The following is a 27,657-nucleotide window of genomic DNA, read 5'->3' as shown; positions in this document are numbered from 1 at the left end:
CGTTGGAAGCCAACATCGACTTATCCTGGCTGGTAACCCGAGAACACTTGTTCGAATCACATCACCAGGAAAGCTACAATTCCTAAAAATGACTGTGGAAGAAAATGGTCATATACTTTGTTATACTTCGGCTATATTAGAGTAGAGTATCAATCAACAGACAAATGTGAATGGTGCCAGCGAGGTGAATAAAGTATATTCTTGCAAAATACAAGTGGATTTATTATATATTTGTGTGAGAAGGACATTTCAGTTTATAAGGTGTGAACACACCTAAACATATACTTTAAAATATTATTGTAACTGTTCAAAATAATACAATCTATATGCAAATATTTTACACACATCACAAGAGGGAAAAAAACAATCTGTCAACCTGCAGCTTGATTTGAAGCTATAAGACAACTCTCAGCACTCTTATCCCTCTTACTCACTGATGTATTCCCCAGAACATAAAACCGGAGGGGCTTTTTAGCCCATTCACCTCCTACAGATTCAATCCCTATCCTATGGCTTGTCACAATTTCATTATTTTCCACAGACGTCCCCTTTTCTATCCACATGCCTTCCCATGTAGTAAGGTCCTCCTGATTACATTTTGCTTTGTCTATGTTAAAACTGATGCATAACTTCGAGGGTCCATTGCACAATTCATGAGGTTTAAATACTCTAGGATTGGAAGACTTCAATTTCTTTCTCCGTGCTTCCTCCATGTATTCCAGCCCTTCGAGAGGTTCCAACGATCTTAGCAGTACTGCTGCTCCATCACCTTGGGGGAAAAATAATTTTACTTCACTCTTGCTTAACAGATGATTTTACTTGCTATGCAATAAGGTTGGATAGACAAAACACAACACACAATAAAAAATAATACACTAAAAGTTCTACATCTACTGAGTTTCTTATCAGGATTTCAGGATCAGGAACAGGAACAGGCAGTACCATAGGATAAGAAGTGAAGCATCATCATGTTGCCAGCATCAGTATGGAGATTGGAAGTCACAGGATCCAAGAGAATTGGCTGGATACGCTAGTTCACTGGTATCATCTTTGTGTGATGTAATTCCATGAATCAGCACAGTTTCTGTATTCATTACCTTGAGATTCTTTTAGTACTGATGCTCAATAAACATTTCTTGACATTTATTCCAAGTTTTTCCTTTTGTGCTAGCATGAATATAGATTTCACCACATGGTAAAGTGTGTTATGTCTCAACTACAGCCTACTTTTAGAGAATGGTATCGGAAAAATTTTAAAATTGAATAAATCTCATCGAAATAGTTGTGTGAAAAATAGATTCATGTAGTAACTTATTGAAATACAATGGAGATCTAAGTTACAGAAGTTATGGTTGACTTTGGAATGATGTTGGGTAAACATTACCACAAAGCCAAAGATTCAAATTTTAACTATTCCTTACAGGGATGGACCCATATGAAACTTGGACCGATACCGTTAAAGTACCAATATAAAATTTACCAATACCAATAACTGATACTCTACCTATCTGATATTAAATTGCAAAAATGGTCCTTCAAGCGCCAGAATTGTTCATTGACCTTCCTAATAAATGTATGTTACCAGATTACTGCAACACAAAATAATCTGCAAATTTACACATTTACTGTTAAAAAAGTAGGAAATCCATATTGCTATCTGCAGTGGGTTCGATGGATATATCTGTCCTTGACATCCTCTGGCTGACATCTGTGTATGACACGCTAGGGACATGCTTTTTTCACTATTGAGTTAGTTCGCATACTCGCCATTAGATGCCACTCTTCAGAATGTTCAGAGTATTTAAATTGCCATAATCACTATGAGATGGAGACACTACTTCCACGTTGGCAGTCTGCTAGCTATGTTTATCTTACACTTGTATATAATATAGTGTATAATCTGTGCTTGGAACTGATGTGTGTGTGCCAATTCAGATGATGCGTGAGCCATTTTCTTGATTGAATTAGGTTATTTTAGACTGCTTTTCTGCCATTTTTGACTAATTGCAATGGTGAGGATGAGTGATAATATGATAAAATTTATAAACGGACAATCAAAAAGAACATCCATGCCCAGACTGAGATTTGAAACCAGGCTGCTTGGCATCTTTCATTTTGAATTGATTTGGTGTTATAAGTCCACTTTATGCACAGTAAGGCTAATCAGAACTGGACCTACAGTATAAAGTGGAATCCGAACCAGTATGTGCCTCCACCAGGTATGGAATCCGGGACCCCTTGATTGCTAGGCTTCTTTTGCAAATTACCCACTTGAGGGGTTAATAAATGCTATTTTTTGTTGATTTGTTTAAGCTTGACCAGTGATGCGTGTTCATTACACAGATGGCTGGGGGTATAGGATAGTGTGGTTACTGTGGTAAACAAATAAAATCTTTGTAAAATTCTGTGCTTCCTAGGGCAAATTGTTGAAGGTAAAAAAAATAGAACAAAAAAAAAAGGGTTGAATATATATTTTTGGATAATATGGCATAGTCACGAATATGATGCCTGGGAAGTTCTAATACATAAAAAAAAAAAAACTTTTTCATTATACACTGCCTGTAAATAAATATTTTAGCCCAGTGTACAAAAAAAATGTATAGGGTGGAGTCGGGTAAGAGGGTCACCCCCCTAAATTTTATTCAATTGTTGCATTATGGGACGTGGCACTGATCACACACATCACTTCCGCCTTTGATTATGATCAAGAAAGAGTGGGGCCCTATATCCACACACCCAATACATCTTCGTGGCATGGTGCAAGGCACAGGGGAGCTCTTTACTTTTGTTGCATTATGGAATATCTTTTACCACATTATTATGTCTTGTGACAATACACCTGGAAAACATGGTGCTGTTTTTACATATTTTTTCAATGAATCAAATCAGACCGGTGGACCAAGTATATTGCTGATACTCTTTATTTTACTTCACTTTTGTGGCACCTGGGCCGGGATTCGAATAAGGGACTTCTTGCATTGAAGCACGATGTGCTAACCACTCCGTCACAGACTGGATGAGATATATACAATTTTTATGGACCAGGTATATAAAAATTGTAATTTTTCCCCACAGTAATTTAAAAAAGAAACTGATCAGAGTCTATAATGATGTTTGGTTCAAGTTGCAAGCTAACAATTTCATTGTATTTTTTCCTAGAGTGGAACAGTTTTGATTTGTCTTATTAAGTTGTAAAATGCTATGATTAATTTATTTTTCACACAAAAAAATATTATTTTATTTACTTATGTGCTTTTCTGTTTGGACTAGAAAAGAAAGGTTCTTAACTTTCGATTCACAATAAACTGTCAAATATATTTTAGTGTTGTGGACTCCACAACTCAAACATCTTAAGATACACTGCCTATGAGACACTTAATCATATAGAAATTTCATGTTTGAATTCTTCAAAAGTGTCGCTAATTCACATTATGTAAAACATGTGCATGCATAAGCTTAGATCCAGTATTTGGAATTTGGATGTCTTTAATAGTTCTAAATTGGAATCTGGCAAAATAGACGAACAAATTTTGTGAAAAATACAATCTCATGTAAGAATTAACATGATCAGAACAGAGAGAACTGAATGAGTCAATGAAGGCCTACTGTGCATATAGTATTGATATGAACTTACCTTGACTGGAAATATTGAAACAATAGTACATGCCGTACGTCATGTACACATAAATTGTCCCTGGAGACATAAACATTGCTCTATTTCTGTCTGTCACTTTGCCCTTGCACGAATGTGATGCTTCATCTTCACCTCCCAGATAGCACTCGGTCTCCACAATCCTTCCCTTTAGCAATGTTCCACATTCCAATCTGCGTACCAAAATTTGGCCGAGAAGGTTTTTCGCAAGGTTCTCGCAAGGAATGTCATAGAATGATCTCAAGAAATGCATGTCTGATCTCCCAAGAGTAGGCGTCATTTCACTGCCATCTGAAATCTTCTGTTCTAACTGCATAAACAATCCATCAGAATGTACCTTTGATGTATCATCAATTCTATTACTGTCCTCTTCCTTCACACGTTTGTTTCTATTCTGCTGTTTCCTTAACACAGGCTTAGAACCAACTTCTTTGAAATAACTACTTTTATGGACATCTTGTAAATTGCTGGCAATTTTTTTCCTTTTCTTTTTTTCAACTTCACCCATATCAGTAATGAATATCCAAACTACAGTGCTTCAAAATGTGGTGAACCTATAAATAATGGTAAATATTAGTATAATCTAAGAAAGAAAATTCCTGAATAATACTTGTGATTTGTGTGAAAAATAGTAATTATACATAGTCATATTCTCCTGGACAGAGTACGATGGCCTTTGTCTGCACCAAGATAGAAGAAACGACAGCCAACAGGTTCCACTATCGTGTTTGACTGTGTAAGGAAAACAAATTGGTGTTGGCATGAAATGAAATGAAAAATAAAAGTCATATAAAGATCAAATTCCTAGTGTTTTCTGATGTGGAAAAAAATATTCTTTCACGAGAGATATTGTGTATGTCTAAGTTTCCACATTATATACTAATCTTTGTAAAAATAGATAGTAAATCTAGAAGAGGACGTTCTGTTCTGTGCAAACACAAGAGTATGCTTAATGTCAACAGTACAGACTAGCATAAGTAGAAAATGTGTAAACATCAACTGTGTAGGTAGATTAGTGTGTACTCCGATGTGGAAGGAGAAGAGTTATATGTTTTTGAGAGGGAAGGGAGAACTATACCGCGTTTGTTAGAACCTGTCCCGTTTCCCACGCTAGCAATCGCTCGGCAGTTTCGGTGCCAATGAGAAACAAGGAAAAAATTGTCTGCTGGGCAGCGAGGAACGAATGGAAGCCAGAAGAGAGGCGCTTACGTAGACGCTGTTGCAACGTTGCGTATTTTAATTGGTTGCCTGGCTTTGACTTTCTCCAGCACGGAGCAAAGCCAGTGACCAGCTAGCGCGGGAACCGGGACAGGTTGTAACAAATGTGGTATAGTTAGGGCGTGGTTTCGAGGTGCTGGCGAACATGTTCACCTGTATCTGGTCTAGTCATGGTTGAAGGTGAAATTACATATATCTGTTTGCACATTGGAAAACAGGATACTAAACTTGTAAAAATATACAGTAAATAGGGTGGATAGGTGGGCATGCATGCATGCACAAAGTAAAGTGACTTCTTGTGTGGTACTACGTTTTAGCATATTTATCTGTCACAGTATCCCATGCATCCATGATGTCCAATAATTGCCATTTTCCAGTATGGTGAGATTGTGATTGGATAATTCAATGCATTTTCCCACAGAGGTATTCACTGCATGTATGACGATGATAAGATGGAACCACAAAAAGTACAAAATAACAGGACCACGAGACCAGTACTTCCTGCTCAGAGATACTTCTTCAAAATGCCATCTATCTATCAGTTCTGCAGTTCTTCATACAGTCTATTTTACTATTTATATCAAGTAACATGAGGCATGACTCATGACCCATACCTTCTCATATGTGTGTGTGTGTGTGGGTGCCCTCAGATAAATTCACAATGATGTCCAGTATCGTTTTGTTTGCACGTTTGTATTTTGGTGATATAGTTGTATTTCTTCTCATTAAACTTTAGAATATATCCAAAGGCCTATCTTGGAATGTCTATATTTATTTCTATTTATAAGGGTAACGCTTCTAAACTTTTAATGATTTTTGCATGTTTAACGAGCATTAGGATTAGGGATGGACGATATCGGAAATTTGATATCGCGATATATTAAGAAAATATCATCACAGATGATACAATATTTTTTCCATATCGTGATATCCGCGATATATTGTCTCCACAATATATATTGCCAAACATTGTGGCGATATATTGCTGACATGATATATATCGCTAAAGTATCATGATGATATATCACCAAATATCATGATGATATATTGGATATATCACCAAAATATCGTGACGATATATTGCTGACACAATATATATTGCTAAAATATCATGACAATATATCATCAACACGATATACATTGCCAAAATATCATGATGATATATCATATTTGATATCGCCTGGGCGATATTTTTTCAATATCACGATATATCGTCTGGATGATATATCATCCAACAATAATTAGGATGCCTTGTAGAATACCGGAACAGTCACTGAAATAAGTTTTTAGCTCTCCAGAAAGTTTCTTGACTAGTTTATAGGTTCACATAGTATTATTTCTTGAAAGAAAGTATGATTTCTGAAATAGGTTATGCAAGCATCCACTCTTCCAAACATCGTTGTCTTGTAATGAAGGTGTCGTGGGTTCGATACCTGGTGAAGACACGTAGTGATTTGGATTCCACTTTAAACTGCAGGTCCAGTTCCGATTAAGCTAGCTGTGCATAAAGTGAACTTAAAAAGAGATTTTGTGTCTGAGACTAGATACCATGTGATCAGCTGCTGAAAGCATTTAAAGCCTGCATGATGAAAGAACCAACCCAGACTTTTAATCTCCAGATGTGTGAGTTTCGTGTTGGGTGCTATATTTACTCGTGTGAATCCTTCAGGCTATTCTGCTTCACGCTAAGGTAACAAATGTACTTTACTTCATTATAACACATTTCCACGAGCTAAAAACAACTGAAAATGTTTATAATAGAGTTTTTCCGATAAAAAGTCAGCTTTTTGGAGGAAAAAGAAGCTGAAATTTTGGCTTTTTACCAATTGTGGCTACAAAAAGATATTAGTTTTCTGTACGACAATTTTCATATCTTTTCTTTGGACACTGACCGAATAACTTAACCAAATGTCAGGCTCACATGATATTGCCCTCTGACACAACCAACGTTGCCAGTACACCTCATAATTTAAAAAAAAAAAATACTACTTTGTGTATATGCCATATCAGGGTGTCTACCAGTCTAGAATTCAAAAGGTAGGTCAAGAAAGTCGAGAATTTTTGCTCTTTTTTTGCTAGTGAAATTATATTATGTACCTGTACTGGGATTTGATAAAACTGAATTTTTGGAAATATAAAATTATATTGAGCTGTGGTTCAGATTAGGGATGGCCAAACGGATCCGGATCGTTTGGATCCGGATCCGAGAAATCCGGATCTACTTGGATCCGGATCCGTAAATTCTGGATCCGAAAGTTCCGGATCTGGATCCGAGAGTTCCGGATCCGCGGATCCGGATCCGAAATTTCCGGATCTGGATCCGGATCCGAGAGCTCCGGATCTGAAAGTTTCGGATCTGGATCCGGATCCGAGAGTTCCGGATCCGCGGATCCGGATCCGGGTCTGAAAGTTTCGGATCTGGATCCGGATCCGAAAATCCGGATCCGGATCCAAGAGTTTCGTATCTCAATCCCATTATAATATTACCACACCTTAGTCCTACAAGAATTTTTTTCAAGTGTTGTTCCTAAAATACTTTGCTACGCATCGGCTAACACACTCGTGCACAAATGTCCGAAGTGATTTTGTAAATGCCATTGAAACGAATATGTATTCATTCGAATGTATTGGAAATGAAAACACACATAAATGTGAGACATTCCATTCCAGGATGAAACCTTTAACACATATAACAAGATAGAAATGTTATAGAAAAATTATACAATTGTTCTACAGTTACAGTTTTACAAATTAAAATAAAACATTATAATATATGTAGTGTTAAATAATTACAAAGTGTAAGACTAACAAGGGAGGTTATCTAAAGGTCCCCCTCCGATTTCCATGAAACTTGGCAGTATAGTGGGGCCCAAAGGAAGAATTACGTGTTTTTTTGTTTCAGCTAAAAAACGGTTTTAGGGGGCAAAACCCCCTCAAATGTCAAGATGAGGACAAATTGAAGTGAGGATCTGACCCCTGTCTCTTTCCGATTTCCATGAAACTTGGCAGGTGTATAGTGGGGCCCAATGGAAGAAATACGTGTTTTTTTGTATCAGATAAAAAAACGGTTTTAGGGGGCAAAACCCCCTCAAATGTCAAGATGAGGAAAAATTGAAGTGAGGATCTGACCCTGTGTCCCCCTCCGATTTCCATGATACTTGGCAGGTGTGTGTATAAACGGGCCCAAATGAAGAAATACGTGTTTTTTTTTGTTTCAGCTAAAAAACGGTTTTAGGGGGCAAAACCCCCTCAAATGTCAAGATGAGGACAAATTGAAGTGAGGATCGGACCCCTGTGTCTTTCCGATTTCCATGAAACTTGGCAGGTGTATACTGTATAGTGGGGCCCAATGGAAGAAATACGTGTTTTTTTTTGTTTCAGCTAAAAAACGGTTTTAGGGGGCAAAACCCCCTCAAATGTCAAGATGAGGAAAAATTGAAGTGAGGATCTGACCCTCTGTCCCACTCCGATTTCCATACTTGGCAGGTGTGTGTATAAACGGGCCCAAATGAAGAAATACGTGTTTTTTTTTGTTTCAGCTAAAAAACAGTTTTAGGGGGCAAAACCCCCTCAAATGTCAAGATGAGGACAAATTGAAGTGAGGATCTGACCCCTGTGTCCCTCCCATTTCCATAAAACTTGGCAGGTGTATAGTGGGGCCCAATGGAAGAAATAAGTGCTTTTTTTGTTTCAGCTAAAAAACGGTTTTAGGGGGCACAACCCCCTCAAATGTCAAGATGAGGACAAATTGAAGTGAGGATCGGACCCCTGTGTCCCCCTCCGATTTCCATGATACTTGGTAGGTGTGTGTATAAACGGGCCCAAATGAAGAAATACGTGTTTTTTTTGTTTCGGCTAAAAAACGATTTTAGGGGGCAACCCCCCTCAAATGTCAATATGAGGACAAATTTAAGTGGGCATTTGATTTGTGTGTCCCCCTCCGATTTCCATGAAACTTGGCAGGTGTATAGTGGGGCCCAAAGGAAGAAATACATGTTTTTTTTTTTGTTTCAGCTAAAAAACGGTTTTACAGGGCGAAACCCACTGAATTGTCAAGATGAGGACAAATTGAAGTGGGGATCTGACCCCTGTGTCCCCCTCAGATTTCCATGAAACTTGGCAGAAGAAATACGTGTTTTTTTGTTTCGGAAAAAAATTTGTTCTAGAGGGCAACCTCCTCTCAAATGTCAAGATGAGGACAAATTGAAGTGGGGATCTGACCCCTGAGTTCCCCTCCGATTTCCATGAAACGTGGCAGGTGTATAGAGGGGCCCGAAGGAAGAATTACATGTTTTTTTGTTTGAGCTAAAAACTGTTTCAGGGGGCAAAATCCCCTCAAATGTCAAGATGAGGACAAATTGAAGTAAGGATCTGACCCCTGTGTTCCCCTCCGATTTTCATGAAACTTCGCAGGTGTATAGAGGGGTCCAAAGGAAGAAATACGTGTTTTTTTGTTTCGGCTAAAATACTGTTTTAGGGGGCAAAACCTGCCTCAAATGTCAAGATTAGGACAAATTGCCGTGGGAATCATCTGACCCCTGTGTCCCCCTCCGATTCCCATGAAATTTGACAGGTGTATAGAGAGGCCGTATGCCCCCTGTTTCTTCCTATGCCATATTTACGTGGTTTCGGGGACTTCAATTTCTCCTCATCTTGACATTTGAGGGAGGGGCTCTATACACCTGCCAAGTTTCATGGAAATCGGAGGGGGAGACTTAGACCTCCCTAGTAAGTAAGTGTATTAATTAATTACAAACCACGCACGCGAGCACACACACTATATATATATATATGTGTGTGTATGTATATTATATATATATGTATATTAGCAGGTAACAATATGTTATAAGCACATTCTTACTTTCCAAAGAAGTGCATGTGGGATGGCAAAACGGATCCGGATCCGAAAATTCCGGATCCGGATCCAAAAGTACCGGATCCGGATCCGAAAGTACCTGATCCAGATCTGAAAGTACCGGATCCGAAAGTTTTGGATCCGGATCCGAAAATTCTGGATCCGGATCCGAAAGTTCTGAATCCGGATCCGAAAGTTCTGGATCCGGATCCGAATCTGAAAATTCCGGATCCGCGGATCCGGATCTGAAAATTCCGGATCCGCGGACCCGGATCCGAAAAATTTTAGGATCCGGATCCTGATCCGGAACCAACCGGATCCGGATTTCGGATCCGCCAGGATCCGGATCTGGCCACCCCTAGTTCAGATTTGTTCATTTTGTTTCTCAAGAATTATATTCTTGTATGTGTGAGGTTTTGTAAAAATATTAAATAAAGCAATGTGACCATTCCCCATCCTGGATGAAGTCTGAAGTATTAATTTTTACATGCATTAATAATAATGAAAGCAAGTCTAAATCTCTTGTTGAAGTACAGCATTCAGTTTTCATCTTAACCAGCTTGTGGTAGGTGTTTACCATTAAATATATATATACAGGGTGATTGTAAAGTTTGTTTGCAATGCGTAGGATATGATTATACAAGTGAAGATAAACACAGAAGTTCATGTGACGAAATGCCGAAGACTGCACCCAATTGGATTTATTAAATTGGGAAAAAGTGTGAAAATTATGTTTACAAGGAAATAGTGGCACAACAGCCAACGATATGACCGCGACGAAGGGTGTTCCACAAAGAAATCTGGCATGCTCTATTCAAAAAAGCACATGGCAGATGTGTGAAGTTGATGCGCAAGGGATTCCCCAAAGGAAGCGAATGGATCTGTTGAAGTTATGGGGGTAGGGAAGGGTTTTATGGAGTGATTAGCATGGGCGACTCACGGTCGATGTTTTTGTTCGCGATGTTGTGTTGTCAATATTTGTATGTACATGCAGAAAGGGCGAAGCGTGACCTTGACTTTGGCGTATCCTGCTAGGGGCACTAACAAACACAGTACTTTCCTTCCGGTAGGAAAGCACCGGTCGCTCCCATTCGTGCTTCACGTACTGCGATACCAGCATCACCATGCATCAGGTTACCATCACACGTTTACGATTGAATACATACGAGTGGAAGGACGTCAACTTGGGGAATTGGGCAAACCTCGCAATAGGCACTGCTAGGTGTTATCGATAGGCACAGCCCATCGTGTACAGTGCACTAGTGTTCGTCGTCTACAGGTCGGCAGATATCCAGCAATAGGGAAGGCTACATACATCGCAGAGGAGTTGGCAGACATGCATCTCCCTTATGGTGAGACAGGAAGTAATAGTCACTCAGCACAGCGTTTGCATGGGAACGTTTTCCAAATAGGAGGCTGCTGTCGCACACCTTCTTTCAAAGAGTGCATACTGCCCACAACACCTCCCATGTTAATGTGTGGCGCATACTGCCCAAAGAGGGGATGTACTCTTTCAAACTCCGAAAGATAAAAGACCTTTTACCTCAGTACTTTGGCCCATGTGTGGTGTTTTGCCAATGGTTTTTGCATCAGATGGAAACTATCCTGAATTTTGCGAACAGGGTGTTGTGGACCGATGAAGCAATGTTCATCAAAACAGGCATGTTCAATAGTAAAAAGTCATGTTTGGGATTTTGCAAATTCACATGCAATTCTCGTGGCACACCATCAGCACTATGCTTGCCTAACCTAACTTATACGGAAAATGGTTTTTGGGGGCTAACGTGAATGGATTTTGGGGGCTAACTTCAATGGTTTGTGAGGTATTAGCATAATGTCAAGTCTGGGCACGAAAGTAGGTATTTTACGGTGAACGAGGTTGCAACATTGCATAAATCGACAAAACACTCGCACAACGCGCCCTGAACCAGTACGCTATCGCCTGCCATAATGTGTTACAGAATCGAAAGGTACTACTTTACTATACCTGAGACACCTGGGAATCATTCTTTCGCACTTTTTTACATTGCTAACGTACTATTCTGCATTCCGGAACACTTATTTAGGTGAAATAATTGAATTTGTTAGGAAAGTAATGTATATTTCTTACATTTACGAGTACTAACTGTTCTTGTTTATTTCCACACACAACATGGTGATAGCTTACCGTTGATCGTTCCTTGAGCCAGAAAAACCATTGACGTTAGCCCAAAAATTCACGATAGCCCCAAGAACCATCATGGGGACGAGGTATGCCTGCTAGGTTAGGTTAGGCCTGTTAGGTTTGGTTCCATTAGCACTCCTTTCGTTCAATTTAGCATATACGGACAATACGAGAGCGTATTGTGCTCTCATGCAGGAAGCAAATGGCGGCAGCAGCAATAGCGCGTCGGAAATAGATTTTCGTACAAAACCACATGCATTCGCATTAAAATGAATCAAAATTACATTCCCGAACATCAACAACGCTACAGAAAATGATTTGCGTAAGTACTTTCTCCTGTAAATTTGAAGAAATCTGTCTCAGGTATAGTAAAGTGTTATCAATCGAAATAACAAGTAACAGTAAGTACTCGTAAATGTAAGAAATATACATTATCTTAGTTAAAAATGCATTATTTCACCTTAGGAAATGTTCCGCATTCCAAAATAGTACGTTAGCAATGTAAAAAAAGTGCGAAACATATTATTTATAGGTGTCTCCCCCATACTATAATAGTACCATTACTTTCTCCCAGCTTCGAACCTCCTTCCACAATCGTTTTGAATATGTTGAATCACTTTCTAATATTTCCATAAGACTTGCGAAAAACATTTTGAAGCGTTACCCTTCTTTCATCAGTCAAGTACATGTTAACGTGCTCTCTATTACATGGATCGAAAAGCACAAAAGCCTAATTTTCTCTCAAAATTGAAATATATTAAATTAATTTTCCCGCCATTACAAATAAATAAAGGAGAGTTTGTTCATTGGACAACCACTTATCTTCCAGGAGATAGCGGGTGTCACGCGATGTCAAGTGTGGTGGTCAGCTATTAATTGAATCCGAGGATGAAGACGATTTACTTCTTAATGCTTATTGGTTTCTCTGCCTGCCAAAAATCAAAACGAAACGTTCTGTTAATAATAGGTACGTATTTACTCGCGAAGTTGTCTTGTCTGGAGAAAACTTCAACCTTTGACTAACTAAATGAATGAAATATTAAATTATCACGAAACATTCTCGATTACAACGAATTATGTTCAGCGCTTTTATCGCAGTTGTAAAAGGTTTAAAAATATTACCTGATTCACGCTACTCAAGGAAATTACGATGCTGGTGTTTGGTCAAAGAAAACCCAGATAAATATCATATTGCTGATATTTTCCAAGTTTTAAAAACAGATTGTAAAAAAAAAAAAAATCACTCAAAATAATTTTTAACCGTGAAACAGAGGCATTTTAACACGGCACAGATTTTACGTTCTGGGGGTGCGCAATGTAGCAGCATTTTTTTTTCAGTGTTGCCATAACAAATTTACATAGTTACTACCAAACCTTACAATTTTTCTGGGGCAAATCGTCATTAACACGTTGTTATTATTTATTATATACTCTGTCCCGGATATCTCTGGAGTAAGCCAACGAAACAAGTCTCTGCGCAAGTAGTCACGCGAGGCAGCTCCACCAATGAACGCGTGTGAGGGAATGGGATTGCATGGAGGAGGACTTCAGTTACCATTACCAGCCCTTGCAGCAGGGTGTACTACTTTGAACTGCCTATTCGATTTTCCCCTTCCTCTGCCGCACATATACCATCCTATGCCGGTTTCGGTTTTACCCTTGTTTCTGTTGTATAATACGAAGTTGATTTATTGGTAACAGTATGGTATAGGGAAAACACATTGCACTCGTTCATTTCGTAATTTTTCACATTCGTACTTACTTATGCTATTATGCATTGTGAAACATTGTTTAAGGTGGGATTTCGCTATTTGCACGAAAATAGCTTCAATTTTCCACATATCGAGTAATTATTGTTCGTTCCTGTCACACACAATATGGCGGAGAAATCTTGACTAGCGTTGTCGACGATCAGTGGGTTTGCAGTGCTGCAACCTTCTTCACCGAAAAATACCCACTTTCATGTTACTCATTTTGTATTTTTTTCCGGGTTCGAAAACCCCATGAACCATGCACGTGTAGCCCCACACACCATTCACGGATAGCCCCATAAACCATTCTTAGTGGAACCACGAGCAAAACAACCTGCGCAGACCCGCGACTCCTGTGCACCGTACCCCCGTGAGTAGGAGAGGGGGAGAATGGACCATGCTTCCTTATGGCCCGAGGTGGAGGGAAGAAGGGAAAGTTGCGCGGGACTTCTTGTCCCAAGGTTTTTTCCTTGTGGTCGATCTATAATAGCCCCACGAACCATGCACGGATAGCCCCACAAACCATTCATAAATAGCCCCACAGAGCATGCACACAAGTTAGGTTAGGTTCTGCGAGGTTAGGCAAACATAGTTAAAATTGTCATGTTCTGGCAAAACAATGGCGAGTTTGGAAACACTGACCGTGGGTTACGTCATTGAACGCACGGAACATTTGGTTCACGTAGTCGAACGTAATGGAGGCAAGAGCTTTTGTGCATCGGAGAGACATTGATGTCGAAAAATACATGATTTACCGGCCGAATAAGTTGAACGAAGGGAGAAAACACTTCCACGAGCTTTCAAAAGTCTACAGAAACTCAGTTCCGTAAGTAGTTTCTCCTGTAAATTTGAAGAAATGTGTTTTCCCTATACCATACTGTTACCAATTTATTTCTGAAGAAATTACAGAGGCAATGATTAGATTGTGAATATACAACATTCAAGGTGCCTGTGATATTTGTGTGTACTGCTACTACTAACTAATTAGTAATTACCATTAACTTTATTTTGCATCAGCTGGACCTAAAATCTCTTTGTTATTCAATAAAAATAATGCATTCAAAATTTCTTTATACAAATGTTGGTGATCTTAACTGCATATAAGCAATGAAAATATGCTTCTTTCATCTGTTCATGCAATAACAATAATAATTAATTGACCTATTGTATTATTATTTTTATTTTAATCTTATTATAGGCTATTAACCTATTTATTATTATGAAAAACTAAATATGCTGACCAAGGCAGTAATTTATTTTATTAAAAAACATAAAGTAACGTAACGTTTCAACCTTCTAGCAAGGTCTTCTTCAGACTCTGTATCAAGTACAAAAGTAACCAGATACAACAAGAAGGGTAATATATATACACAAACATTACTCCCTCCAGACTATTTAGAAAGTTGTTTGGAACTTTCTAGCAGATGACTTTCACTTTCCAACTTTACTTTCACCTAAAAGGCTAAAAACTTCCATATAGAATGTGGTTGGACTTTTTAATCTCACGCTCTTTTCCCTTCATTTTTCTTCCTTCTCCTCTCCTCTTTTTCTCTTGTCCTTTCCACTCTTTCCAACATCTTCTTCCATTCTTTGTTTAACTTCAGTCCCCCATTCCAGTTCATTGTGTCTTCTTCGCCTTTCTTCTCTATTTCCTTGGCTTCCTTCCATTTTCTCACTAGCATTCTCTTCTCCCTTCCTATCTGCTTAGCCTCATCCCACTCTATGTCATGTCCTGTTTCTCTCGTGTGTTTAAATATTGCATTTCTCTCTCTCTTAAGTCGTACATCATCCCTATGTTGTTTCAACCTGTCTTTCAGCCTTTTTTTCGTTTCTCCTATGTACACACTCTGACATTCTTTACATTTTACTTCGTAGATAATCCCTTCTTCTTCCTCTTCTCTGTTTTCCTTTTTCTTGTTAGCATTCCTCGCTATTCCTAAGATGCTTCTTCCTCCCTTCCTGTAAGTTTTAATTCCTGCTTTCCTAAGCACTTTGCATATCTTTTCTGTGGTCTTCCCCATACTCATTATTCCAAACCTTCTCTCCTCTTTTTCTTTCTCTTCCAATTCTCCCCTGTCCGTTTTCTTACTTTTTCTGTTTATGTCCAGTCTATCCTGCTTCTCATAGCCATTCTTTTCCAGCTGTTTCCATAGGCTATTTATTTTGCCTTCTTTTTCACATTCTTTCATGCATATTTTCTTGATTCTGTCCTCCATATTCTTTATAAAATTTATTTTTGTCACCTCACTTACATCACTTCTTTTGTGGCAGAATACCCCTGCTGCACACTTCTTCTGATGCCAAGCGGTTTCAATTTCTTGTCCTCTTTTCCTTTTCATCAATATATCTAGATAGCTTAACTTGTCGTTTTCTTCTATTTCAAGTTCCAATAATATCCCTCTTTCTTCATCTTGAATTTCTTTGGCAAAAATGTCAAGCTGCCTCTTCGTTCCCTTCCATATGCCAAAACAGTCGTCCACATATCTGCAAAACAGAATCATTTTGTCACCTCCCTTTTCTATCACTTTCTTTTCCCATTCATTCATAACCAATTCAATGGTCTCACCATTTTTACGAGAGAATATACATTTCATGAAATGAAAATCTGGCAGGAGAAATTTAGAGAGAGAATGAAAATAAAATTGAAGAAGACTGGAGAGGGACTAGGATGGAAAGAAGAAAGAGGAGAAGAGGAAGAAGAAGAGGATACCAGAAGAAGAGTTGTGGTAATAGGGAATGTAGATCTAACAAAAGAAGAGGAAGCTTTTTTAAAACTAGGCAGAGGTTTCAAAGTTAAAGAAAGAAATGTAGATTATGAGGAAGTTATATATGACATTGAAGAAGCAGTGCTCCATATAAAAGAAGAACCAGAAAGAGACAAGATTAGAAGAAGAACAGCAGCCATACTGAAGAAAGAAATGGGAAAACAAGGAAAAGTAGATAATTTGAGTCAAAAAGAAAGGGAAGGGATGAAGAAAATCAAAACAAGAAATGATGTGGTGATAGAGCAGGCAGATAAAGGTGGAGCAATTGTGGTGATGGAAAGAGAATGGTACGAGAGGAAGTTTGAAGACCTAAAAGAAAATGGATATGAGGAGATTTGTGGAACAGGTGAAGAACAAACTATAAAAGAAAGAATCATTAAAGACTGTAGGAGGAGTGGATTCAAGAAATGCATAAAGGAGACAGGAAGACTACCAAGTTTGAAAGGCTTTCCAAAGATACACAAAGAGGAGATAAAGTTAAGACCAGTAATGAACTGCAGAAACAATATTTTGGAACCCTTAGAAAAGAAATTAAAGAAAGTTATTGACGTGTTAGTAACACAGCAAGAAAGCAGAGCAGTTAAGAACAGTGAACAAGTAGTAGACCTCATAAAAGGACTTAAGTTAAAAGAGATGAAGACGACAATGTTTAGCTTAGACGTGAAAAGTATGTTCCCGAGCATCAAGAGGGGACACGTTTTGGACATTATTAAAAAGAGAATGGGACAAGAAATTATAGGAGAATGGGATAGTGAAAGGGTAGTGAAGGCGCTGGAAACCATTTGGAATAACGGTTACAGTATAATGGGAGATAAAATAATGTTCATGAGTGAAGGACTAAATATAGGTTCCAGTCTAAGCCCAGCATTGGCTGAATTGGTTATGAATGAATGGGAAAAGAAAGTGATAGAAAAGGGAGGTGACAAAATGATTCTGTTTTGCAGATATGTGGACGACTGTTTTGGCATATGGAAGGGAACGAAGAGGCAGCTTGACATTTTTGCCAAAGAAATTCAAGATGAAGAAAGAGGGATATTATTGGAACTTGAAATAGAAGAAAAAGACAAGTTAAGCTATCTAGATATATTGATGAAAAGGAAAAGAGGACAAGAAATTGAAACCGCTTGGCATCAGAAGAAGTGTGCAGCAGGGGTATTCTGCCACAAAAGAAGTGATGTAAGTGAGGTGACAAAAATAAATTTTATAAAGAATATGGAGGACAGAATCAAGAAAATATGCATGAAAGAATGTGAAAAAGAAGGCAAAATAAATAGCCTATGGAAACAGCTGGAAAAGAATGGCTATGAGAAGCAGGATAGACTGGACATAAACAGAAGAAGTAAGAAAACGGACAGGGGAGAATTGGAAGAGAAAGAAAAAGAGGAGAGAAGGTTTGGAATAAGGAGTATGGGGAAGACCACAGAAAAGATATGCAAAGTGCTTAGGAAAGCAGGAATTAAAACTTACAGGAAGGGAGGAAGAAGCATCTTAGGAATAGCGAGGAATGCTAACAAGAAAAAGGAAAACAGAGAAGAGGAAGAAGAAGGGATTATCTACGAAGTAAAATGTAAAGAATGTCAGAGTGTGTACATAGGAGAAACGAAAAAAAGGCTGAAAGACAGGTTGAAACAACATAGGGATGATGTACGACTTAAGAGAGAGAGAAATGCAATATTTAAACACACGAGAGAAACAGGACATGACATAGAGTGGGATGAGGCTAAGCAGATAGGAAGGGAGAAGAGAATGCTAGTGAGAAAATGGAAGGAAGCCAAGGAAATAGAGAAGAAAGGCGAAGAAGACACAATGAACTGGAATGGGGGACTGAAGTTAAACAAAGAATGGAAGAAGATGTTGGAAAGAGTGGAAAGGACAAGAGAAAAAGAGGAGAGGAGAAGGAAGAAAAATGAAGGGAAAAGAGCGTGAGATTAAAAAGTCCAACCACATTCTATATGGAAGTTTTTAGCCTTTTAGGTGAAAGTAAAGTTGGAAAGTGAAAGTCATCTGCTAGAAAGTTCCAAACAACTTTCTAAATAGTCTGGAGGGAGTAATGTTTGTGTATATATATTACCCTTCTTGTTGTATCTGGTTACTTTTGTACTTGATACAGAGTCTGAAGAAGACCTTGCTAGAAGGTTGAAACGTTACGTTAGTTTATGTTTTTTAATAAAATAAATTACTGCCTTGGTCAGCATATTTAGTTTTTCATAATCATGGAAACAACACTTAATGGAGTTATAATTTATTATTATTATTATTACAAGGCCACCCGCAGAAGAAAGACAAAATATAATTCAAATGGTGAAATTGCAGCATGAAACCATGGACTAGTGGTGCAGTGCAAAACAGCAGGTTAAGTGCTTATGCAAATTATCCTAGTGCTGGGAATGCTTTATGAGAATTCTCTTAACTGAGGAAAAGCATCACTTCACGTTTACTTTACTTTGACTGCTGCCTCCCCCTGAGAAAAATGCTGAGGGCAGCCTTGGTAATAATAATAAGAAACGGTGAATTTTAAATTTCTATGACTGAAGGCCAAGATGTGAAGTCTTACTCTGTCCCCCTGACAAAAAGATCCTTGTATTATTATGTGTTAAGGCACTTATGGTTTGCACCCTTAACCCCCCCCCCCAAAATATAGTTCTAGATACGTGCCTGGTTCAGGTACAGTCTAATTGCATTTTTTCTGCATCATGCCACGGTTTCTGTCATCAATAAAGTGCAGCCTCCACATACTTTTGACCAGCCGCGGCTCGTGACTTTTTAAAGATACGTGCTATAGACGGTGTTAAAGGCAGAGCTATTGTGGAGCCTGCACACTCATCTGGCTCCCCTGGAACATCCGGTTACGCTTACGGTGCTATGGACGATAATATGAAATGACAAAGTGGAGATTCTTTTACAAGGAAATAGCGTGTCAGCTGCATAGCATATGGTTGCACAGTTCGATCGGGAACAAATTTATTGAGTCAAGTATCACTTCGTAGGTTTCCGAAGGACGTAGAGAGACGAAACCTGTGGATACAAGCAGAACGAAAAAAGGATTGGTACCCAGAAAGGATTTGTATGACTTGCATTTTGTTACAAGCATGTCGATCGCTTATCTGTGTATTGTGTTGTGGTGAAAAGAACGGCTCTTAGTAAGGTTTCAAACCGAAGCGACACGCGACAGCAGTGGTTCACACTGAAGTGACAAGCAACGCGGACCCATTTAGTCTATAAATAAGCATTTACCGCGCATGGGAAATCAAGTCTCAGGCGGCACAATACACATCATTGAGAATCTGAGTGACAAGTGCAGCTTGTCGCGTCCCTTTGGTTCGATACATTTCGTTGATCACTGAGGATTCACTTTCAAGTAGCACGGAGATTACACACCGAAGCGACAAGCAACAGCCCCTTATTCTAAAGAAAACCATCCACCTTGCATACGAGTACAACAAACCGAGGGGACACGATGCATAGTACTGAGAAAACAGACCAGTCCAAGGGACACGTGCATTTTCTCGTGGTGAATTGGTTCGAAAGGAAGCTTTCAGACTGAAGCGATACGACTCTCTTGGAAACCAACATTAAAAAAAATAAAGAACACCTTCCCAATTAAAGTGACACGACAAATTGCAGATGTCGCTTCTCGCTTTGTTGCTCGGACTGGGCCGTTTTATCAATACTGTGCATTGTGTTGACCCGGCCTGTTATTTGCGCAAGCGTGGTGAATGGTTTGCTTTAGATCGAAATCTTCTGTGCGAAATCTCGATATCGCTTGTCGCTTCAGTCTGAAAACTCCCTTGTTGTTTGAAGTAAATTCGTGCAAGCGAAAATGGCATGTCATATCATAGGTTCTTTTGGCGAAGTTGAAAGCACACATATTTACTAGCATTTGCATGTGTCATTACTTCTGCAGATTTGTTGGCAAAGATTCAGTTAAGCATACTTTATAATATAATAATATCACTAGTTTTATAGAATTCTCTTTCCCTCACTTTTCCATTTACAAAATAATTGAATATATCTAAACTTTCGTACGTTTTCAGTTCGTCGTGCGTGTACATGAGATACGTAGTGGTAGTATGCTATGCAACTGGCGGCTACAAAGACACGTCATGTTTTAACAATCTGCTCTGCAGTTGATCATCCGACGGATTCTTGACATCCACTCCTTCATAGTAGAACTTTAACAAATACCTTTTTTGACTATCGTCGCACAATTGATGAAAACAAGCGCTCATTTCTTACTTCGTATGCCGGTGAATCTGTACTGGAAACAACGGGAACTGGCCTAAACCGGAAGTTCCGGGGGGACCGGGCAAGACCTCATCAATGTTTATGTTTACATTTTTAACATGGTCCATAGGTAGATATTGTTTCTTGCATTTACAATGACCCCCCCCCCCACACACACATACACAGACAGACACACACTCACTTGGAACCTATAGTGTACACAGGATTTTTTCCCGAGGGGACTGGAATTGTAAAAGTCAGTATCACATACCTGCTTTCTAGATAGGGGCAGAATAAACTATAAAATATTTTGCAATCACCGCTTTAAACCTTCATTTTAAAAGTTGTTCAAAGACAACGATGGTAATCGATAGAGGCACATATTTTTGGTAAATAAAAAAGCAAAATTTCGGTACAAAAACTGAGTCAATTTCGGGTTCAAAAGTGGTAAATAAAATAAAATATCGGTGTTATAGCGGTGAAAAATTGGATGAAAAGTGGTATATAAAAATAAATTTTGGTTTTAAAATTGTGAATATAATCCTAAATTTGATTTAAAAACTACACTTATTCCACATAATTAACATTTCACTTCTAATAGCCCATTTATGTAGTTATCAGAGTATGAAGTTTATTTCTGTGTAAAGGAGTCCATTTTTGCTTCTCCAATATTAACAGCAGAATTAAACAATTTTCCGGGAATTGCATAACTCTCAGGGTAATTCAGACCTCAGAAGGTGTCGCGTCGGTGAATAAACACTAAATTTCGTGTTTAAGAGTTCATTTCGCATTATTTCGTGATAAAACATGGTCACAAAATGCATCTCTCACCTTTCAAAAACATGAAAAATTAAAACTACAGTGTGTTTGTTCAAATTTCGTTTTTTCGTCAAAAACGAAATATGCATGCCCCTAGTAATCGAAGATCATTTTAAGGGGTGTTTGCATTTAACACTGTTTGTTTTTCCGAATTCTTTACTGCCTTCATCCGAAACTCAAAACTCCCATGAACTCCCCCGCCCCCAAGCTCGCATACGCCACTGCTTGGAAAAACAAAACATAACTGATCCTTCACAATTACTGCTTCAGATGCCATGTGCCTGACAATAAACCGCGGGGGGAAAAAATCATGTCTGTAAAGCTATCCGCAAATTTTCTTCTGACTGACTGACTGAAATGACAACACTACCATGCTATGGTTCTGTATAGCATGCTGGCAGATAGTTTTCCCGAGCTGAGACCCTACCTCCCCCGTAAGAACCGAGGGGGGTCTGGTGTAGGTGGCGGCCCAAAATACATATAACTTATAACTTCACCCTGACATATCTCTGCACTTCAATCCCTGAAGATGAGAGTGATCTTAGCACTCAAAAGCTCGGAAGCCTATCCAGAAATTACCTGGCTGATTGTCCGAGAAAATCTCTTCTATGGTCATATTCTCACCCTACAAATTTGTGCACTTTAATGGATAAGAGACTGGTGAACTTAGCTGAACATGTGAATATTAGGCATAATAGATTGGCTGTTGTTATTTTCAGGTTCTCGTTTAGTCACAAAGACATACAACTAGACATAAGTATCTATACATTGATTGACAAGCCAGGACACCTACCTATATTTGTAATGTTCAGATATGTAGTAAATAATTATATTTTTTTCAGCTGACGATGCTGGTTTTGAAATGGGTACTTATGGTAGTTCTTGTCACACTCCAAATTTGGATGCTTTGGCAAGAAAAAGTCTTGTATTCCATAATGCATACACATCAGTCAGCAGCTGTTCACCAAGGTAAAACTTATTTGCTTAACTATCATGTTTTTATTTTAGGGAAACTACTATTTTATGATCTTCAAATTTACATATAATCCCAAGTGAAATCAACATAATTATCAGAGTACTTGAAGTGGAAAAGGATGTGGAGCATCCTCCATCTGGGAAATGTATGCAAATCATCTCCCTAGCTAGCTTATTGCCACCCCGTTAAGCCATAGCAGCATTCATTTTCCTCAAACTAGCCTCAGAACTGGAGTAAACATACCCCCACCTAAGAATTTCCACTTCAAGCCCTGCTTATCATTATGTTATGGTCATGTTCAGTGGCGGCAATTGGGTTCCAAAACTGGGGAGGCAAAGACAGTATATTTCACTTTGTAGATAAGGTTTAGCATAGTTCGGGAGACAAAAGTGGAGAAAAGTGGGTGAGGGGCAACTGCCCCACCCTAGGCCCCCCTAATCGCCACCATTGGTCATGTTCTGACAAGTTTGTTTTTTGACAAAAATTACACACATGTTTATTATATTTTATTCCCAACTATACCCATTGTTCAAGCAAACACCCCCTCTCATTAACAGTTTCTGCTTCAAGTGCACTGTCTACAAATCAATAAACTTCAAATGTTTTGCATGGAATTTTATGCCATTGCCTGAGAGGGTTCAGTGAAACTGTGTGTAATTTTCCCAGCTACCTCACACATCCATACAAGGATCATTAAATACATTAATTATGAATAAAGAAAAATGGACTAAAAAACTACTTTGTAAATTTTCAAAATCTGATGAGGATCTGAGGGAGAGAAACAAATGGTTGCTTGTGTTAAGCATTATATTACACTTGCAATATTTTTCTGTAGAGGGTTGGTAATACTGATTTTTTTTAAAAATTCTGTTTTAAAATTTATTTTCTTACAGTCGTTCTGCAATTCTAACTGGACTACCTGTACATCAAAATGGAATGTATGGTTTACATCAGGATGTCCATCATTTTAATTCTTTTGATGGCGTGCAAAGTCTTCCTGCTATCTTATCCCAGAATGAAATTAGAACAGGTTTGTTAATGGTAAAAAGAAGTAAGGCAGTAGAGTACGGCAGGAGACCACTTTTTGCTCACTCCTACTCATCTGAGTCTCCCACCCTCAGTATTCTACACTACAGTCAAGTTAACTTAATATACTATAAGGTAGCGCCATCCGAAAATTGCCGATCATGCACGAACGCGTGACGTCATGTGGGAGGATCGGTTATGCTCGGTGCCCCTTCGGTTATTTTCGTTCGGGGCTTGGCAGAAGCAAACGGCCGCTATCATTTCTATGCGAGTTTCAGAGAGGGAAAGTGTTTCATTACTTTGAGGGGTAAATATTAATTATCATACTTCTGGATGGTATTGAGGTATTCCTTTAATAATTAGTAACATAATTAAAACATGCTACTTTTAAAAGAGGGGAAAATTGCACATGCAAAAGTATTGTAAAAATTCATTTTTCTGAAACATGATCGATATATTACAAAGAAGGTTGTCCGTGTTCTAATTAGAATTTCAGATTTCATCATTTCATAAATCGTATTATGATTTTAATAAGAAACGTTGCATGCTAAAGAAGAATTGCATAGTGAAAGAGTTACAAAGAAAGAATTGATTGACAGATTTGGTTTATTTTTGCTTTTCTGTCTTTTTTTAAATATGAAAGGAAAACACATAAGAGGATCTCTTTCTTTGTTTCCACAAGCCGGCCTCCTTGGCGTAGTGGTTAGCACATCGCACTTCAACGCCAGAGATTTGGGTTCGAATCCTGGCTTGGGCATGGATGTTTGTGAGTGTTCATTCATCACTCATCCCTATCTTCGCAAATTAGCCAAAAGTGGCACAAGAAGCGAAGTAAAATGAAGCAAATCAATCAATCAATATTTGTTTTCACATATACTATCACATTTACTAAATTCTCAATTTTCCCATTAAGGACAAATCAATGTCTTATCCGATTGGATTCGAATCCGGGACCCCTGGCGTCGAAGCGCGATGTGCTAACCACTACGCCAAGGAGATCGACAGAGGCCTCCGAGGTACTACGGGCCTCACAGAACGTCGCAGGAGTACTATCGGATTATAAATTATGGATATTAGAGTTTGGATAATAAATAAATAAATTATATAATATATAATCTATAAATAAAAAAAACACCCATTCTTTATTTATAGAATCTCAAAGTGAGCGATAGTTTGCCAAACTAAAAAATAATCCTATCTTGTTCTCACGATAATAAAATTAGAAGGCATAATAAAAAATAAATTGGTAACTATAGATTGACACAGAATTGAATAAGCTGAATTTTGATGTAACTCGTTTTTATGTGGTTCTACTGATTAACTTTTAATTGGAGTCCAAACTTGAATATCCGTAATTTTTAATCCGATAGTAGTCCGGTACAATATATTTACAACATTTAACACAACGCAGTACAAAAGCCTAATATTTAGTTTTCTGACTGAATAGTTCCTTCTTATTCATTCAGAACGTTGCAATCATTTCCAGGAACATTTCAAATTTTACATAACATCAGAAAGTATTAAAATTATACTGATATACTTAAAATCCAATCTTTACCATTCTCCATAATGTAACTTTATTTTTGAAATTATCAAGTGAAAGAAGCAATATACAATCTAGATAAAATTTTACTCTGCATTTGATACTTACTCTAAATTCGAAAGAATTCCCAACCTTCTTCACATATTTATTTACTGTACAATAATTTACGTACGGATCAAAGTTCCACATGCAAAAATTTTTTGAAAAGTTTTATGTGGAGGAAGAATGATGAAATAGTTTGTAAGATAGTAGTTTCAGACTTTGAAAACGCAATTCCAGTTTGTAATTTGCAGATATTTTTAATTTCTCTGGTTCAAATTTGGCTCCAAGTTATCGTTGTCATAGTTCTAAAAAGTATTTTTTCGTATTAAGAACTTTACATACAAACGTGTGCAGAAGACGAGCCAAAGTGTACAAGTACTAATTTAACTAAGTTAACCTACTCGAAATACTTGATGAGTACTAGCAACATCAAACTTAAATGTCTTAACCTACTAATTCAAGCCTATAGAAATAGATCTTTGATCACACGGTAAATGAAACGCTTTGAGAATATCGATGAAAATATCTTACTTTAATTAAACAAAAAAGGAGAAAAGTTACATGAACTCACAATGATTGACCGTGCAACTGTACGAATCATTATTCGTTAAAGGACTTTGTCCGCAGATTTTCCATTTCCATTCCCATGTGTGTGTGAGTTGTATAACCGGAAAATATACTCCAAGGCTGATATGCGACACACATTTGTACATTAACGAAGTAACTTGCATTACACTAATCTTAGATCTTACTCTTTTTGACAGAAATGTACTACAAAGAAATAATGTAACATCCATTGGTTTATATTGAGTACAAGGGTACAAAATTATTCACAATATATTTGTGAAATACCAAAATTGAACAAAGTTGCAAACATTTTAATGATGGGTGTAATATTCACTCATGCAATATTTACCATCGTGCATACAACGCTATGTAACTCGAATTGAAAATGTATTAAGTGAATTTCATTTCGAATAGCGTGAAAGTTAGTACACGATCTTCGAAATGCCCATTTCCGACAATGTTGTTCACAATAATGTGAACATACAAATCACAATCAACATCGGTCTGTGTTAAATGAAATTGTTAATAATTATAAATCCGACTTACATAAAATGCACTTAACAAATCAGTTAGGCTCACTACGTACTTCACACTAGTTGAACACATTTTCAAGATATTGATGACTTCTCTTGTAGTACTGTCGGTTAGGTTACGTTCTAGATTTTGAACTTTTTTATTTGGTTAAAGCGGTTGAAAGAGGTTGTTTGTAATCTTTAATTTATTTGCTTCATTATGCAGATGTGTATTTCTCCATTGTAATAGATCGAATGTGTTTTCCAACAACGAAACATTGCTTGCAGTTTGTGTATATACCAACGTCTATATATTTTTCACTTTTTTGGCAGCATAGTCTTTAGCCTGTTTAGGGCACGTTTCCTTATTGCGTGTCTTTCGTAGCGTACAGCTCTGAAAACCTTATCAGCACGTCCTACAAGCGAAGCATATTGTGAAGATAAGTGTTTAGGACAACTACACCATTTCCTCGATTATTTGGTACTAAAGTAATTGGATGTAATTTTAGCGATGGCACTGCAGTTGGCTTCAGCACGTTCTTTGGTGGAAAATACAGAAATTCTGCTTTTAGATCTCGCACATAGTCTTCTTCACAATAATTGGCACTGCACACTTGCATCTTTTTACATTTCGTCTACAAGCATGAATCCACTGTTTACTTACGCAATTATCGACTGGAAATCTATGTTATTTTATGTCAGTTCCTTTAGTTTTCTGGTTATAGTTTTCATAGCTTGCTACAGCACAATTAGACATGATTGCAGTCTAGAAGTACAAAAATACAATAAAAATAAATCGAACGCTACAAAATCAACAACCTGCTTGTTCCGATTTTTGCGACGTGTTAGTAGCTACACAGGTAGCTAAATGTACCCCGCACCAAACTTACTGCACATAGCAACGAGCACCGTCAAACCCGATCCTCCCAGATGACGTAATGCATACGTACTTCACATAGCAACGAGCACCCCCTGCACTACAGTGTATAGAATGGAATATTATTTTAATGTGACAATAATCATAGACAAATATATGTAATATATGCACTTTTGTAGTTTCAGCCCACAATCATCTATTTCATTTTGATATATCATGGTGCATTGGTAAGATAGATTAAACTTCATTGTAATATAACTACGTTAACTTTTTCAATTTCACTGTGTCTTTCACTTTGCACTATCTATATTTGAGGGCCCACTAATAATAATAATAATATATAATATAACCCATAGCTCTACAGCCCGATGAGGGCTCCACGCTACAACAGGTGACAGAGGAACAGTGTGGGAGGGAGACCAGCAGTCGGTAGGTAAGGGCCCACTACCACAGGCAAATTAAATTAGTTATATGTGTACTACTGCACTTCGTGTGTATACCGCTTATTTTGCCTGTTTGAGCGAAAAAGCTCTCAATTAGCGTCACCTGTGTGAACTATTTGGCACTCGAGCGAAATATTCTTCATTCAGCACTCGAGTGAGCACCCTTGCAAGAGATCTACCGAGCGAGAGAGAGAGAGAGAGAGAGAGAGAGAGAGAGAGAGAG

At 38.0% G+C, this 27,657-nt stretch overlaps 2 protein-coding genes across 3 annotated transcripts in view; one reads left to right on the top strand and one right to left on the bottom strand.

The window, feature by feature from the left end:
- Window positions 1-204: 204 nt before the first annotated feature.
- Window positions 205-13,205, bottom strand: LOC145989995 (uncharacterized). 2 transcript variants are annotated; one of them, XM_083125570.1, is made up of 3 exons: window positions 13,012-13,205; window positions 3,635-4,206; window positions 205-769 (listed from the first exon to the last, which is right to left on the bottom strand). In XM_083125570.1, exons 2-3 carry the CDS (start codon window positions 4,158-4,160, stop codon window positions 372-374), a joined length of 924 nt encoding a protein of 307 aa, XP_082981696.1. In that variant the 5' UTR covers window positions 4,161-4,206; window positions 13,012-13,205; the 3' UTR covers window positions 205-371. The 2 variants fall into 2 exon arrangements, with proteins under 2 accessions (XP_082981696.1, XP_082981697.1); XM_083125571.1 differs by lacking the exon at window positions 13,012-13,205 and adding an exon at window positions 5,485-5,548.
- Window positions 12,700-27,657, top strand: part of Sgsh (N-sulfoglucosamine sulfohydrolase) — a 33,694-nt gene continuing 18,736 nt past the window's right edge. The window contains exons 1-3 of the mRNA XM_083125569.1: window positions 12,700-12,856; window positions 22,291-22,417; window positions 23,318-23,454. Of these exons, the coding sequence (XP_082981695.1) occupies window positions 12,778-12,856; window positions 22,291-22,417; window positions 23,318-23,454 (343 nt within the window). The 5' untranslated portion in view covers window positions 12,700-12,777. The remainder of the gene's footprint in view (window positions 12,857-22,290; window positions 22,418-23,317; window positions 23,455-27,657) is intronic.

The sequence above is a fragment of the Lepisma saccharinum genome, chromosome 7, assembly GCF_977018435.1.
Source record: "Lepisma saccharinum chromosome 7, izLepSacc3.1, whole genome shotgun sequence".
In the NCBI taxonomy this organism is placed as follows: Eukaryota; Metazoa; Arthropoda; class Insecta; order Zygentoma; family Lepismatidae; genus Lepisma; species Lepisma saccharinum.
Note: the sequence above shows the minus strand (reverse complement) of the source record. Positions and strands in the feature narration are given on the sequence as shown.